At 47.8% G+C, this 15,858-nt stretch overlaps 1 protein-coding gene across 4 annotated transcripts in view; it reads right to left on the minus strand.

Moving 5' to 3' along the window:
• The window catches only part of MAD1L1 (mitotic arrest deficient 1 like 1), a 558,561-nt gene that overhangs the window by 375,635 nt on the left and 167,068 nt on the right, over positions 1–15,858 (minus strand). For all 4 annotated transcript variants that reach the window (XM_030577083.1, XM_030577082.1, XM_030577084.1 and 1 more), the window contains exon 11: positions 13,891–14,035. In XM_030577083.1, the coding sequence (XP_030432943.1) occupies positions 13,891–14,035 (145 nt within the window). The remainder of the gene's footprint in view (positions 1–13,890; positions 14,036–15,858) is intronic.

Raw genomic sequence — 15,858 nt, forward strand, 5'->3', positions numbered from 1 at the left:
GCGCCCTGGTAGAATGCGCAGTCACACGGCCCGCAGGGACATGGGCCAAGTCATAACAAGTCCTGATACAGGACGTAACCCAAGAGGATATCCTCTGGGAGGAGATAGGAAGACCTTTCATACGATCTGCTACCGCCACGAAAAGTTGGGGGGATTTTCGGAAGGGCTTAGTCCTGTCTATGTAGAACGCGAGAGCCCTACGGACATCCAGCGAGTGGAGCTGCTGCTCCCTGCCTGAGGAGTGAGGTTTTGGGAAAAAAACCGGAAGGAAAATCTCTTGGTTGACATGGAAGGCTGAGACCACCTTGGGCAGAAAAGCAGGGTGTGGTCTCAGCTGCACCTTGTCCTTGTGGAAGACCGTATATGGGGGGTCTACCACAAGAGCTCGGAGCTCCGACACCCGTCTAGCTGAGGTGACAGCCACTAGAAAGGCAGTTTTCCAAGAGAGGTAGAGCAGGGAGCAAGTAGCTAACGGCTCAAAGGGGGGCCCCATGAGTCGGGACAACACCAGGTTAAGATCCCAGGTGGGAGCAGGGGGACGGACGTTAGGGAATAAACGTTCCAGCCCTTTAAGGAATCTCGACACCGTCGGGTGAGAAAAAACGGAGCGACCGTCCGCACCCGGGTGAAAGGTGGAGATAGCAGCTAGGTGGACTCGCAACGACGATAAGGCCAGACCTTGCCCTTTGAGGGACAAAACGTAGTCTAATATTTCGGAAACCGAAACTTCCATAGGGCGGAGATTTCTCTCTACGCACCAACAGGAGAAGCGCTTCCATTTCGCTGAATACGTGGCTCTTGTGGACGGTTTCCTGCTGCTCAAGAGCACCTCTCTCACAGGCGTGGAGCATCGCAGCTCTGGGCCAGTCAGCCACGCAGGAGCCACGCCGCTAGGTGCAGCGACTGCAGGTCTGGGTGACACAGGGTCCCGTGGTCCTGGGTAATCAGGTCCGGATGAAGGGGCAGGGGAACTGGGTCGGCTATGGCCAAGTCCAGCAGCATGGTGTACCAGTGCTGCCTGGGCCACGCCGGGGCTACCATGATCACGAGCGCCTTGTCCCTGCGCACCTTCAGGAGGACCTTGTGGACCAGAGGGAACGGGGGAAATGCATAGTACAGGTGGGTCGACCACCGGATGAGGAAGGCGTCCCCTATCGACCCCGGTTCCCTGCCCTGAAAGGAGCAGAATGCTGGGCACTTCCTGTTCCCCCTGGACGCAAAGAGGTCCACCCGGGGATAACCCCACCTCCGGAAAATGGAGAGAGCGACATCCGGGCGAAGGGACCACTCGTGCGACAGGAAGGATCTGCTCAGTCGATCTGCCAGAGTGTTCCGTACTCCAGGGAGGAAGGAAGCCCTGAGGTGAACGGAGTGGGCTACGCAAAAGTCCCAGAGACGTATCGCCTCGTGGCACAGGGAGGAGGACCTGGTGCCGCCCTGCTTGTTGATATAGTACATCGTCGTCGTGTTGTCCGTAAACACGGCGACACAACGACCCTGAAGCTGATGACAAAACGCTTGACAAGCAAGGCGGACCGCTCTCAACTCCCGTATGTTGATGTGGAGCCCCACCTCCTCCTGGGACCACAGGCCCTGTGTCCGCAGGGTCCCCAGGTGGGCCCCCCAGCCCAGATCTGAGGCATCCGTTGTCAGGGATACCGATGGCTGAGAGGGGTGAAAGGGAAGACCCGCACATAACACGGACTGGTCCAACCACCAGCCGAGAGAGTCCAAGACCTTCTGGGGGATTGTGACTAACATGTCTAAAGGTTGCCTTTGCGGCCTGTAACGGCTGATAAGCCACAGCTGGAGAGGCCTCATGTGGAGCCGAGCGTAGCCGGTCACAAAAGTGCACGCTGCCATGTGGCCTAACAGGGTTAGACATGTCCTTACTGACGTAAACGGGGCTGACCGCAAACGCTGAACGATCGCCGCCATGGTCTGGAACCGTTGCAGAGGCAGCGAGGCCCTGCCCATCGTGGCGTCCAAGACCGCCCCGATAAATTCCACCTTTTGCGTGGGCCTCAGAGTGGATTTGTCTGTGTTTATCAGGAGGCCCAGACTTGCAAATACGGCGGTGATCAGGCGGACATGGCTGCTGACCTGCTGCTCCGACGTGCCCCGAATCAACCAGTCGTCCAGATAAGGGAACACGTGGACACGGTTGCGTCGAAGATGCGCCACGACAACTGCCATGCATTTTGTAAACACCCTTGGGGCCGTGGACAGGCCGAAAGGGAGGACTGCAAACTGATAATGAAGAGCCCCCACAACGAAGCGGAGAAAGCGTCTGTGGCGCGGCCAAATGGCAATATGAAAATACGCGTCCTGCATGTCGAGGGCGGCGTACCAGTCTCCCGGATCCAGGGATGGAATAATGGTCCCCAGGGATACCATGCGGAACTTCAACTTCACGAGGTATTTGTTGAGTTCTCGCAGGTCGAGGATAGGCCTGAGGCCCCCCTTGGCCTTGGGGATCAGAAAGTAGCGGGAATAAAACCCCTTGCCTTTCTCGTTTTCCGGAACCGCCTCTATGGCTCCTTTGCTGAGGAGCGTCTGCACCTCCTGTCGAAGGAATTGCTCGTGAGAGGGGTCCCTGAAGAGGGACGAGGAAGGAGGGCGGGAAGGAGGAAACGAAACAAACTGCAGGCGGTATCCCGTCTGCACCAGGTTTAAGACCCAGCGGTCCGATGTTATTTGGGACCACGCCGGGAGGAAAAACGAAAGGCGGTTTGAAAACGGGGGGAAAGGATCCATAGGGGAAACTGCTACAGCGCCCTCGGGCGCACCTTCAAAATGAAGGCTTAGGACCAGGCGGGGGTTTTGAGGAGCCTTGGTTCTGCCCCCCTTGGTTCCCAGACTGCCTGCGCCTGCCGTTCCTGCCGCGGCGCCTGTAAGGGTCCTGCCGCTGGCGGAACTGGGAAAACGGCCTACGGTACGGCTGCTGCTGTGGCCTAAAGGGTCTACGCTGCGTCACGGGGGTGTGCATCCCGAGGGACCGCGCAATGACCCGGTTGTCCTTCAGACTCTTGAGTCTGGGGTCTGTCTTTTCCGAAAACAGGCCCTGGCCTTCGAAAGGAAGGTCCTGTATCGTGTGCTGGAGCTCTGGCGGAAGGCCGGAAACCTGCAGCCAGGAGATGCGACGCATCGTAACTCCCGACGCGAGGGTACGGGCAGCCGAGTCCGCAGCGTCCAAGGATGCTTGTAAGGCCGTGCGTGCGACCTTTTTGCCCTCGTCCAGGATGGCCGTAAACTCCTGGCGAGCATCCTGTGGCAGCAGCTCTTTAAATTTGTCCACTGCCACCCAGGAGTTAAAAGCGTACCTGCTCAGCAGGGCCTGCTGATTAGAGACCCTGAGCTGCAGGGCCCCAGCCGAATATACCTTACGGCCAAGGAGGTCCATGCGCCTGGCCTCTCTGGATTTGGGGGCCGGAGCCTCCTGGCCGTGACGCTCCCTATCGTTCACCGACTGCACCACCAGTGAACCGGGAGTCGGGTGCAAGTATTCATACCCCTTGGAAGAGGCCATGTACTTTCTCTCGACTCCTTTCGCTGTCGGAGGGATGGAGGCCGGGGACTGCCAGATAGTATTGGCATTGGCCTGAATGGTCCGTACAAAGGGCAGGGCGACCCTGGTGGGAGCATCCGAAGAGAGGATGGTAACAATCGGGTCCTCTATCTCCGAGACCTCCTCTGCCTGCAGACTCAGGTTTTGGGCCACCCGCCTGAGGAGGTCCTGGTGCGCCCTGAGATCCAGCGGGGGGGGACTGTTGGAGGAGGTACCCGCCACCGCCTCATCCGGGGAGGAGGATGAGGAGACCCCAGGCACGATAGTGTCCAACTGAGGGTCTTCCTCAGCCCTCGCCTCTACCTCCGGAGCCACAGCGGAGTCCTGCTGTTTGGACCCTTCCTCCGCCTCCGGGGAGGGAGGGGGGCGAGACAAGGAGGCTTCAGGGGCCCTACGCTCCGCATTCGCCGGTGTGGGAGGGAGCTGCTGGGGGCCCTGGGCCTGATGGTATGCCCAGGGTGTCCAGAATCCCCACTGTGGTGGGCCTTGGTCTTCCAGCGGCGGATCCCCGAAGAGCGCCGCCTGCCGGTCGGTGCCGAGCGCATACGCACTGTCCGCCTGCGAAGATACGGACGGCTGTCTCGAGGGCCACGGCGGGGCCGACCCCGGATGGTACGGGCCGGCGCGGGTCGGCACGGAGGATCGTCTCGGTGCCGGGGACCGGTGCCGGGAGTCGTATCGGTGCCGGGATCGGGACCGGGACCTGGATCTGTCACGGTGCCGGGATCCTGATCGGTACCGGGTGTCGCTTCGGTAGCGGGACCTACCACCGGCTCGGCGCCGGGAGGTCGACCGAGACCGGGACCTGCCACCATCTCGGTGCCGGGAGGTCGACCGGGACCTACCACCGGCTCGGCGCCGGGAGGTCGACCGAGACCGGGACCTGCCACCAGCTCGGTGCCGGGAGGTCGACCGGTGCGGCGAGTAGCGATGGGACCTGCTCCTGGAGTCGCGGTGCCGGTGACGCCGACTGGAGCTTGACCGCGACCGTCCGGAGGTCGACCGTTGCCGCGAGTGCGACCGGTGCCGCTGAGGGGAGCGGTGCCGGGACTGCGAGCGGCGTCGGGATCTGGAGCGCCCAAGACGTCGGGACCTAGATGGCGAAGGACTGTCTCTGGGCGGCGCCGACATCATGGGCTTGCCCCTGGACACGACCCGCACCGGAGGTACCGGGGGTGGCAGCCGAGTGGGCTCCGTCAGGGCAATAAGGTCCCGAGCCGAGGCGAAGGTCTCCGGTGTTGACGGGACCACTATCTCAACCCCAGATCTCATGGGGGAGCTCGGCGGCACCGGACTCAACGGACCCGCCTGGCCCGGAGTCAACGGTGCTGACGGTGCCGGCGGTGCCGCGGCCGATGTCGAGGCCGGGCGCTCAAGCCGGGTCTGCCTGGCCGGAGTAGCAGACTTCGACGGCCTAGGCTGTGATTCCGGTGCCGGAGAAGGTCGGTGCCGAGGAGTCTTCTCGGTGCCGGAGCGATCCGGTGCCGGTGCCGAGACCACGGTCCGCGAAGTCGACGGGTCAAGTGCCGCCTCCATTAGGAGAGTTCGGAGTCTCTGATCTCTCTCCTTTTTTGTCCTCGGCTTGAAAGCCTTACAGATGCGGCACTTGTCAGACCTGTGCGATTCCCCGAGGCACTTCAGGCACGCTTCGTGGGGATCGCTGGTGGGCATGGGCTTCTTGCAGGCCGCACACTGCTTGAAGCCCGGCGAAACAGGCATGAGCCTGGCGCCGGGTGCCGGGAAGGGCTAAGCCCCCGGCCAAGAACTATTTAACAACTATTGACTAAACTATTTACTTAACAACACTAATTAACACTATATAGAACTAGAGATAAGCGATTGAAAACTAGGAGAGCTAGGGACGTGGAGGACAGCTAAGCCGCGCTCCACAGTTCCAACGACCGACACGGCGGTAAGAAGGAACTGAGGAGCGGGCGGGCCGGCAGGGGTATATATAGAGCGCCATGGCGGCGCCACTCTAGGGGGCGACCTGCCGGCCCACTGGAGTTGCTAGGGTAAAAAAGTTTCCGACGAACGTGCACGCGCGGCGCGCACACCTAACTGGAATGGATGTGAGCAATCACTCGAAGAAGAACTAAATGAAATCAGAGTCAGGTACAAACATCATGGAATCAGGCAAACAGATTAGGTTTACAAAGGAAAAATGAAGCAGGAGAAAAGCATGTCTGTATCAGGGAATATTGATTTCTCTTCCCCACTCAAAGCACTTCAGGTCTCCAACTAGGTATCCATTACAATATGTTCTTTTTAATTTGAAGATGTTTCCTCCTTCCAATTATACTTGTTCTCGCATACTGCCCCAAAATTACTGCAAACAGCTTCCTCCCAGAACACATCCCTTTCATCTCGTCTGTTCATTCGCTCAAAAAAAGAGATTCTGCAGATGTATTGGTGAATCATATTAATGGCTCTCTTGAAACAGCCTTTTTCAAATAGTAAAACAGTCTGTGTTCATCCAATTCCAGAAGCAATTTCCATTAGCTTAATATAGTCATGATATTTTATCAGGGCAATTATACTTTTAGCTATCAGTAACAATTAACCCCTTAGACTGGAATTGCTTAATAAAGGTCTCAAAATAAAAATCAGACATTCAAAATACAGTAATTTAAATGTCAAGCATGCAAATAAGAACTTGCAATGAATATAACTAAGCACAAAATATAAATCAGCATAATTTATTGCGGCACTGTCTAAGACTATTCTAAGATTATATTGAGCATATTGTGTAATTCTGATCACCGCATTATGAGAAGACTAATGTACAGATTGTAATGGAGCATTGAGAGTAACCAAAATGATTCCTGGGGCTGCTGAATTTAGTTTGTGAGGGAAACTGGGTGCAGAAAGATCAGCCTTATTTGGTTTCTACTGCTTTATTTAATAAAAACATTCCATATGCCATTGAGAAGAGTGGTATCTATGATACTAAAAGAGCAAAGATTACACTGATGCACATCAATAATATAAAACTTTTCTTTCTACAGCATTCTCCATGCACACCACATCCCCAAATGCTTTACCCTTGAGCTCCATTACGTATTTATCAAGCTAAACAAAACAGAGGCAGACAGAAATTCAGAGGTACACCCACGAAAGACAATATCAAAACCTGAGATCTGAAGAGTGATTTGGAATTGGAATCAACAACATAGATAAAGAAAAGCTGTTCCAAATGGCAGGAGCATCAGAGGATAAGCTTGTACTAAGCATGGCAAAATAGTTGGGAGAGATGAATTGGCCAGTCCCACACATGAAAAAGGAGAAACGAGAGGAAAAGTAATGACAGGCCAGGTTTCTGTGAGCCCTCACAGCAGAAAGTCCTTAGGGAAAGGAGGCACCCACAACCCCATTCCACTTGGGAACCAGTTGGCAGAATTGGTGGGCCAAGAAAGGGAACATCTTCCAGGAAATAGGGCACAGGATGAGGAGACAGGAGTCATGAGTTCTACTCTCAACTGCACCAGTGCCCTGCTGCATTACCTTTAGTAAGTCACTGCCCCCTTATGCCTCAGTTTCCCCATTTGTGAAATAAGGATAACAATGTGTACCTTCCTTTGCACAGTATTTTCAGATTCAATCATGAGTACACACTATGTATTAAAGAAGAGGAGGGGCCAATCTCATTCAGTACCTTTCCTAAGGAGCCCTGGTAAATCCTCCTGGACAGGGTGGTATCATCCCATGGGTGAAGACCTCTGAATGCAGCTGCCACCCAAACACAGAAGGGGTAACATGGGCTCCTGGGATGTCCCTGGCCTGGAGTCTGTGAAGCACGTGGGGCATGTCCAGAAAGAGTTTTCAAAATAAGGAGTGGAATTTCTTACTCAATCAAAAAGTGAAGGGGAGGCAGCTGAGTTGTCTGAAAATATGGCTGATGTGGTCATGCCTCTTTGCGATTACAAAAAAATTAGGCAAAAGCATTGTGTGGCTCCTAGAATCTGCAGAGCTCAAATTTATGGTGGGCATAGAGAAAGGAGTGGCCAGGCTCAAGATGAGAGAAAATAAAAGCCTGGGGCAAGGGTTTCAGAGGAGGAAGAGCTGAGACTCAGCAGAACACAAGCCAGTGTTCCAGATGATCCATAGGAGGTCATAGACTGAATCAAAGGTGGGAACCAGCTTAGAAACCATTTCTGCTTATTTCATTAAGGACCAATGGGGAGCTTGGGACTATTCAAGACACAGAAGCAAAGAAATGATCCCTGCCTCAAGGAGCTTACAGTCTGAACAGAATTGCACCACCAAATGCACTGGGAGACCCAGAGGAAAGTCTGTTGTAGAGCTTTTGTTTAACCAATCCATCCGTTATACTGAAAACAATCAAGTTGGCAGAGTTAAATATCTTCATAGCCTAGATAAAATTATAGATCAGTATAAAAGGGGTTATCTCACTGAGATCCCAGAGTAGGAAGAACCTTTTTGACTCCTTAGGACCAGCCGCAAGAAAAGTGCATTCACTATCTCAAGGAAGAGCTGGACACAGTCCAATGTGGCAAAGACACCAACAGTGTTATTCTGAATCCTATGCAGCTACAAAACAAATCAGGTGGTAAATCAAGTCAGGAATTCTGAATCTGCCATGCTTAAGAACACTTTAATAACCCAGCTCAATTTCTGATGGATCTCTGCAGTTCTACGCCCTGAGACTCACTCATACAGTTAGTATTGACTTTTGAGAAGACGCCTTCTAGGGACAATCTGTGTAAATCAGCCAGTGTGTTAGTTAATCAATACTTACTTAATCCTAAACTCAAACCACCCCATACAAATTATGTCTCACTAAAGGTAGATTTATAAGCAGAACACATTATCTGGTTGAACACACTGAAAGGAGAATGGAAATTTATGGTCTTTCCTGCTGAGAGTAGAGTACCCAAAGGAAGACAATCTACAAACAGGAAGGAGACACTACAAACAAACAGAACAACATTCAGCAAAATAAGTCTAATCCACTTATGGTGTAAATTCATTACATGAGCGCAATGAATAAGACCAGGGCAGTGGAAGTTCAAGTCAAAGTCTACTGTCCAGGGATTGATCTAGACTAGCTTGCAGGAGCTTGACAATATTTTTATCTGGTGGTCAATTCCAGATTTTGAGCTCTCCTTTTCTTAAATTACCAGATTCTCTGCTGTGCCATGTTTCAATTCACCACAGCAAGTGAGGGTCAGGTGCCATCAAGGAGTCCCTACTTCTCAGAATCCATGCTGGTCTCAGTCTTCATACAGATTACAAGAGCCTGGGGCCAGCTCTGACCTATGGCAGCTAGCAATGGCCTCAAAGAACCAGGATCGACTAGCTGTGAATATTCAGAGTACACTGCACTCTGGCCACACCCTCAGCACAACCTTCCAGGCCCTGTCGCAATCCCCGAGCCAGGGGTTGGCCATAAGAGGCGGCCTAGGAGCAGGCAAGTGATGCTCTGCACCAGCTGAGAACTCCTGAGTATCAAGAGAATTCTCAGATGACTACATGCAGCTGCTTTCTAGCTCCTTTGTGCTGCCACAGTGGGGCCAGGAGCCAAATGCACCAAAAAACTGCCCTGCTTCTTTAGCCCTAACTTTAAAGGAAACCAAATGTAAAATGATGCCATAATGTCTGCCCAAATCTGCATACAGCAGAAATAATGGTTCTAAGGAAGGTGTAAACTGTCCTTATTCCCCTCAAGAGCGAGTTAACCCTGAAACTCAAGTATCAGAGGGGAAGCCGTGTTAGTCTGGATCTGTAAAAGCAGCAAAGAGTCCTGTGGCACCTTATAGACTAACATACGTTTTGGAGCATGAGCTTTCGTGGGTGAATATTCACTTTGTCGGATGCAACTCCTGATACTCAATGGCACATTATATGCCAAAATAGTTAATTGCTGCTTTACTACTGATCAAAACACCCAAGAAAGGTGAAGTATGACCACATCACGAGCTCCACCCAAACTACTATGAGTGGCATCCCAGTCTGACCACCCCAACTGCGCAGACTCTGGGAAGCATGAAGTATACCACCCCTTCTGTTTTCTAACCCGACTCCTGCTTCAATTTGTCCTCAAACCTCCACTAATGTCAAAAGTTGTCCTCACATCACGCAATAAACAAGCATCTCAGGGCTCTCCTTTTATCAAAACCTGACTCAGTAAGCAGCTTATATTCAGACCAGGGATCTCAAAAAGGGACAATTGTGAGAGACCTAAATGTCATTAAAAAAAAAAAAATCTAAAAGACTCAACTCCAGCTGTGGCAGCTTTGCCTTTTATTTCCTACGAAGAAAGCAAAGACCATAAGCTCTGTGCAAAACTCTGAAAAGGAGAAAGAAATACACACAAGCTTAAGGAGAAGACACAAGTCAAACAAAAAGCTACCTCAGTAAATATGGCATTCAAAGCCAATTTGGCATCAAATCAAACACGGGAGCGGGAGACAAGAGAGGCAGGCTGTGTCACACAGAATTTCAGGGAAATCTCACTGCTACCATTAACGGAGCTGCTCCAGAGTTAGAGCCGTTGTGAGAGATTTCTCTAAAATTATGACCATAAACAAAGCTAAACAGAGAAACTTCACCACCAAAACAGACACAGGATTAAGCCAAGGGGAACTGTAGCACACAGAAAATGAATGAATATACCCCTTCAAACAATTTCTTGTCTACCAAGGATAGTGGCCTTCCGGGAAGCCTTTAAACCAACAGTGATATCTGAAAAATCCTTGAGCGACCAAATCTAGCCTTCATATTTAATTTGAAGCATGCATGTAAAAAACTGTAATTGAACTCAAGTCCAGAAAACTGCTGCCAGGCACACAATATAGACTGCACCAAGAGCCCAGGATCACATGCTGGAACCTGCTCCATTGGTAGAGATAGAAATGATAGGACCAGACTGGTGGTTTAGCAGTAGCAATTTGAGTGATGCTCTATTAAAGACCCAAGACCGATGCCCAGACACTTGTTTTTCCAAGCCTAGCACATGCAGTCCAGGGAAGTCAGAGGTGATTCATGAAAATTTCATGTACTGATAGCTGGCAGAGAATTATGCTAATCTTGATTATTGACTAAGTCATGGTGAAGCGTCTATAGTGCATAGGAAAGACCAAGGAACCAGTGGGCAAATGAGGCAGGAAGACCCAGAGCAAAGGGAGGAGAGGATAGAGATGCTGAAACAGGGAGATCAGAGCAGCCAAGTGAGGCTGAGACACTGTGGCAGGTGGGGAATGAAGGAGAAAGCCCTCCTGAAGCGAGAACTCTAGAATGGTCAAAAAAGTGATTGAGACTAAAGGAAGAGTAAAGAATGACCAAGAAAGGTTGAGGAGGGCTGAGAGCAGCAGAGCAAGTTGCTCCCAGAGCAGCATCAAGGAGCAGGAGTGGATACCTTTATTACATTAAAATCAAACACTACTGCAATGGAAGGGAAGAACTAGCTTCTCCTTTTTGGTTGATTTTAAATAAGTGATAAACACAGAATTATGACACATAAGGTCTGCCTTGATCCACAAAGAAAGGAAGATATAGTCATTCCATAACATTTTTACTATCAAACCAGCTAGGTCTCCTTATTTGCTAGAATAGGGTAACCGATTCTTTGCCTATTCAAAGGAGCAGGCGGTGACAACCACAACAAAACATACACTACCAGGGAGCAATAAGGACGATGTCAAACACAACATTGCTTGTCCCAAAATGTGATTTTTATAGTCCTGTTTAAAAAATCACACTAAATTCACCAGTGAGCTGGATAAATGAACTCCTCTTCCTTCCCTCCTCCTTTCTATTCATGACACAGTACAGTCTACTACTGATGCCACTAATTAGATGATTAAATACCACTCTAGGTGATACACTTTCACTGTGAAATTATTATTTTTAAAGGCAATCTATTTGCTCAATCTCATTTTAAACCACAAGATCATAATTTCTTTTTAATTAAATTAAATTCCTTTTCCTAATTTTGCATGAGCAGAGCAACCATTAAAAGAAACAGCACTGAGGAAACAATGCCTAAATTCCTGCCCTAGCTCTGACCGTACGTGTGGTTCTACACAAAGGATCCCATATAATCCTGGACAAAACAGATTTTCTGAGGACAAAGATATCCCTTTGAAGTATCTCAAATGAAATATTACACAGCACACTGAAAGGTTCAACTTTCAAAAAGCAAGTTTATTTGCTATGAATTCAGGCAGGACATTTCCAGTGATTTGTCCTTTTCTGAGAGAAATAAAACCACGGAGAAGAACAAATCAAAAGGGTTCCACGTCTTCAATATAGAAATTAAGATATGGACCACAACATGGTATGTTGCAGGGAACGGTCTGTGATCTTTCAATCCAGAACTTTAAAAACCAATCTGCATCCTACTGTTCTACCACAAAACATGTTTGTCAGCTGAAGAGTGGAAATAGGCTAACAAAAGAAATATTTTGGTAGTTTACTGTGCAACTGTTTTTATAAATGCTTGCTCAAGTCTGACACTATTCTGAAGAATCTGTTTCTTGTTTCATTTAAATTAAGATGGTTAAAAGCAGAATTTTTCTTCTGCACAGTAAAGTTTCAAAGCTGTATGAAGTCAATGTTCAGTTGTAAACTTTTGAAAGAACAACCATAACGTTTTGTTCAGAGTTACGAACATTTCAGAGTTACAAACCACCTCCATTCCTGACGTATTCATTCGTAACTGAGGTTCTGGGTGGGTGGGTGGGTGGGTGGGTGTGTGTGTGTGTGAAAATATTATAATACAGATATCAAAAGGCTTCCAATGTCTTATCAAGTACTGTATTCTTTTTCCCAATACCTAGAATTACCCAACGATGTCTACAGCCACAGATATCCCATTACAGACCATACCAAAACCAGAAGTGTATAGGGCTGGGAAAATCCTGTCTATGCTGCTTGTCGTCTCAGTGAGCCAAGGGGAGAAATGGTTTCCTCTCGTAGTTCCCAGCCACTCAGAATGCAATGCTTGCCGCAATGTGTCAAGAAAAGTGACAGCAGTTCTGTCTCTTTCTCACTTACTGGACTCTCCATGGTATCAAATACTGCAGCCGGAAAGAGATTTAACTAATACCCTCTTGTGAAACAGCTGCTTCACGCTCCAGAAAGCCCTGCTTAGTACACCATACATCACAGCCTCATTGGCTCAGCTTTGACACAGAATTACAGAACTGAGCACAAAACAATTAAAGCAAATCAAGATCCTGCAGTCAACATTCTAATTTCAAGCCTGAAGCAGTAGCAGCACAACATCTCCTTGTTTTTTTCCTTTCTTTTTTTTTCTGTGGGCCACATCCCTATACTATGCTGGAAAGAATTACTTTGCCTAATTTCAACCTTCAAATCCAAATAATGCATCTATTTAGTAAAGCTGCATCACCAGCATCCTCACTATATCTTGTGCATTAGCTCTCATTGAGCTGAGCTACCACATAATCTTATTACCTTCATCTCTCCTTCCTACTGTCTTGCTTCTCCCAGGCATTGGCACATCTAGTTTAGAGCCTGATCGTGAAAACATGCATGTGCGTAAGTTTGCTCACGTGACCAGTCCTATTGACTGCAATGAGATTGCGAAGACAAGTGAAGTTATGCATGGGTGTCTTTGGAAGGTCCCATTCATACCTTTTTGGCTAGAGAGAGGTAATAAATAATCATAATTCGTCTTTAGGCAACAGTACTATAGATTTTAATATAAAACTATCAGAGTTCTACAGATTTTTAAAACATTCTATAGAATTTAATCAAAAATTAAAGTCCTGCTACCAAACTCCATAGATTGGTTCAAAAAAATCTGTAAAAGAGATTCTAAACTAATTGTTTAACTCCTACCATTAAATCTGAAAGGACTTTTACATACGGGTAATGTGACCATCTCATCTTTCCCTAAGTTCCATTTCTCCACAGGACTTTGCACACAGTATAGCACCTTTCTTCTAGTTTGGGAAATGAGCAAGGCAGCTATCAAGGCCATTTTAAACTCCATTCAGTGGCTCAGACACAGAAATACACCTGTGGTAACATGACTTAACTCTCTTTCCTAACACAGATGCCAAGGGTGACATTAAGAGGTGTGTCACCTACATAACCACAGCCTACACAAGCACCAGGCACCAGCAGGCCAGCACTGATACCCTTGCATTTACTCTGAGCAGACCCAAAGACAAGACTTAAGTCATTGTTACAGCATCCACTACACTGAGACCAAGTAGTACTGAATCATCAACTATGAAGCAGACAAGGAAAGAAATCAGAGGACTGCAGGAACAGTATCTACGGGGGGGGGGGAAGGGTTTGCATTCCTAAATTCTGCCTAGATGCCATACCTTGGTAAGCAGCAGCACTCGTTTCTGCAAGCGTCTGACAAGACCTTCGTGCTGCTCACGTTTTTTCTTCTCATCCAGTAGCTGGCTCTGGATCCGTAATACCTCTTCCTGTAGCTGCTGCCGAGCCTTCTCTAATATTCTGGCACTAAAAGACAGAAGATACCTGTCAGATCTTAATATTACCTCATACCCATGTCGGTCAGAAAAACTTAGGGGAAGTACTAATAGCAATGGAATGTATTATCAGCATTTTTTTCAAAGAGATGTTAGAAATGTCCAATGGCCAAACTTACTGCTTAGCCCCAAAACAATTATATTGCTTTACATATACAAGTCATAAAACACTACATATACTTTACACTTAAAATCGATTATTTTATCTTTGGATAAATACTTAACTCTTCAGCGTCAGTGTAATAATGGATCTTGACATCACCACAACCTTTAAATATTAACGAGTTAGGGAAGTGATTGCCATTAAACCTGATATGCATTCAAGCATAGCTAATATTTGGTTAGTAATTGTGGCAACTATCCATGTGGTGTTCTTGCCAGCAGCCTAAGCTGGCACGTAGGTTGTGTTCCTGTGACTGGGTAACAGCACTTATTTTGCAACATGAACAGAACTCCCAACCATGCCTGTGTAGCCAATTTCCCCTTCCTCTCAGCTCTCTGTGCAAGGCATCTCAAACAGCATTGACCCACATGCTTTTGGAGCTGCTCTGTGCGCATATCCTCTGGACTCTCTATTCCTTGCTGAGGCATTGCACAGCTGTCTATATTCACCCATAATGCATCAGTACAAGCAGTTAGGCATTATAGTAGATGTTGGCAACAAACCTGAATGATTAATGAAAAAAAGTTGCAGCATAGGAATAACTCAGCTTTATTTAACTCAGGCAGAAGAGAATTTCACAACCAGAGTACAAAAACAGTTGTATTTTCAGTGTGAACAAGCCCTGAAAGTGAAAATTACAGTGTACCAAACACAAAACTTCAAGCAGACTAAAAGCACCAATACCAGGTGCTCTTTATCATTGTAAATCAAAAGATAATAAATGAAATATCCTTCAACAAATAAAATATCACCATTATTCAGACACTGTTTAGATATGTCAGAAAAGTGGCACTCCTACATCCTGAATGCCAGAACAATTTATGCTCTTAGGGAATTTTACTGGGAAAATTGCCATAAATCCCCAATCAGCAATTTCCCGACCTCTGATCCTTCCCTCTAACAACAAATATGCACTTTAAAACTCTAGATGAATTAAAAGGCTATTTAAAGTTCCAGTTTAATTTGGAACCATTCACAGACCAATTTGATAATCCAGCAGTGTGAAACAGATTCTTCACTTGTGTATTCAGGTGGGAAGTTCATTAAGAGGGCTTTAAATCTGCATTTGAAAATGAATAAATTAATTACCAGAGTCCCACTATTTCCCTGGATCTATTTTAATTAGTTACACAAAAAGAAATCAGTGCTCAACAGCATCTTCTAAGTTGATGGGACATAGATGGTGTCTGCCTCTCACTAACAGGCTGATTCCCTCTCCATCGTAAGCTCAGTGCAAATGTCCCAAGTTCTATGGGATTTTAATAGAAATATCAGCATTTTTCCTGGTCAGCAATAAAGGATTCCAGATGGTAAATAGAGAATCTAAATTTTTGTTGTGTTCATTTTTTGGATAAATCCACCATTACATGATAGCCTTCTGCAAATGTTCAGAAATCCATCTCTATCAAAAAGATATTCTCAGCCGTCAACATTAGAATTCCAGTCCTCTAATACTGTGAAACATGCTCAAGAATCCTGTGGGAAAACAGAGTCCCAGTAAGATGTCACAAGGAGATATGTAAACCCAGAAAGCATAGAACACATCTGGCTATTAACCTATGATGAGTACCACATTAACAAAACTATTGTGATCCTTTGGAGACTAGATAAACACTCAAACATTGTTTGAC

Source organism: Gopherus evgoodei, chromosome 10 (genome assembly GCF_007399415.2).
Source record: "Gopherus evgoodei ecotype Sinaloan lineage chromosome 10, rGopEvg1_v1.p, whole genome shotgun sequence".
NCBI lineage: Eukaryota > Metazoa > Chordata > Testudines > Testudinidae > Gopherus > Gopherus evgoodei.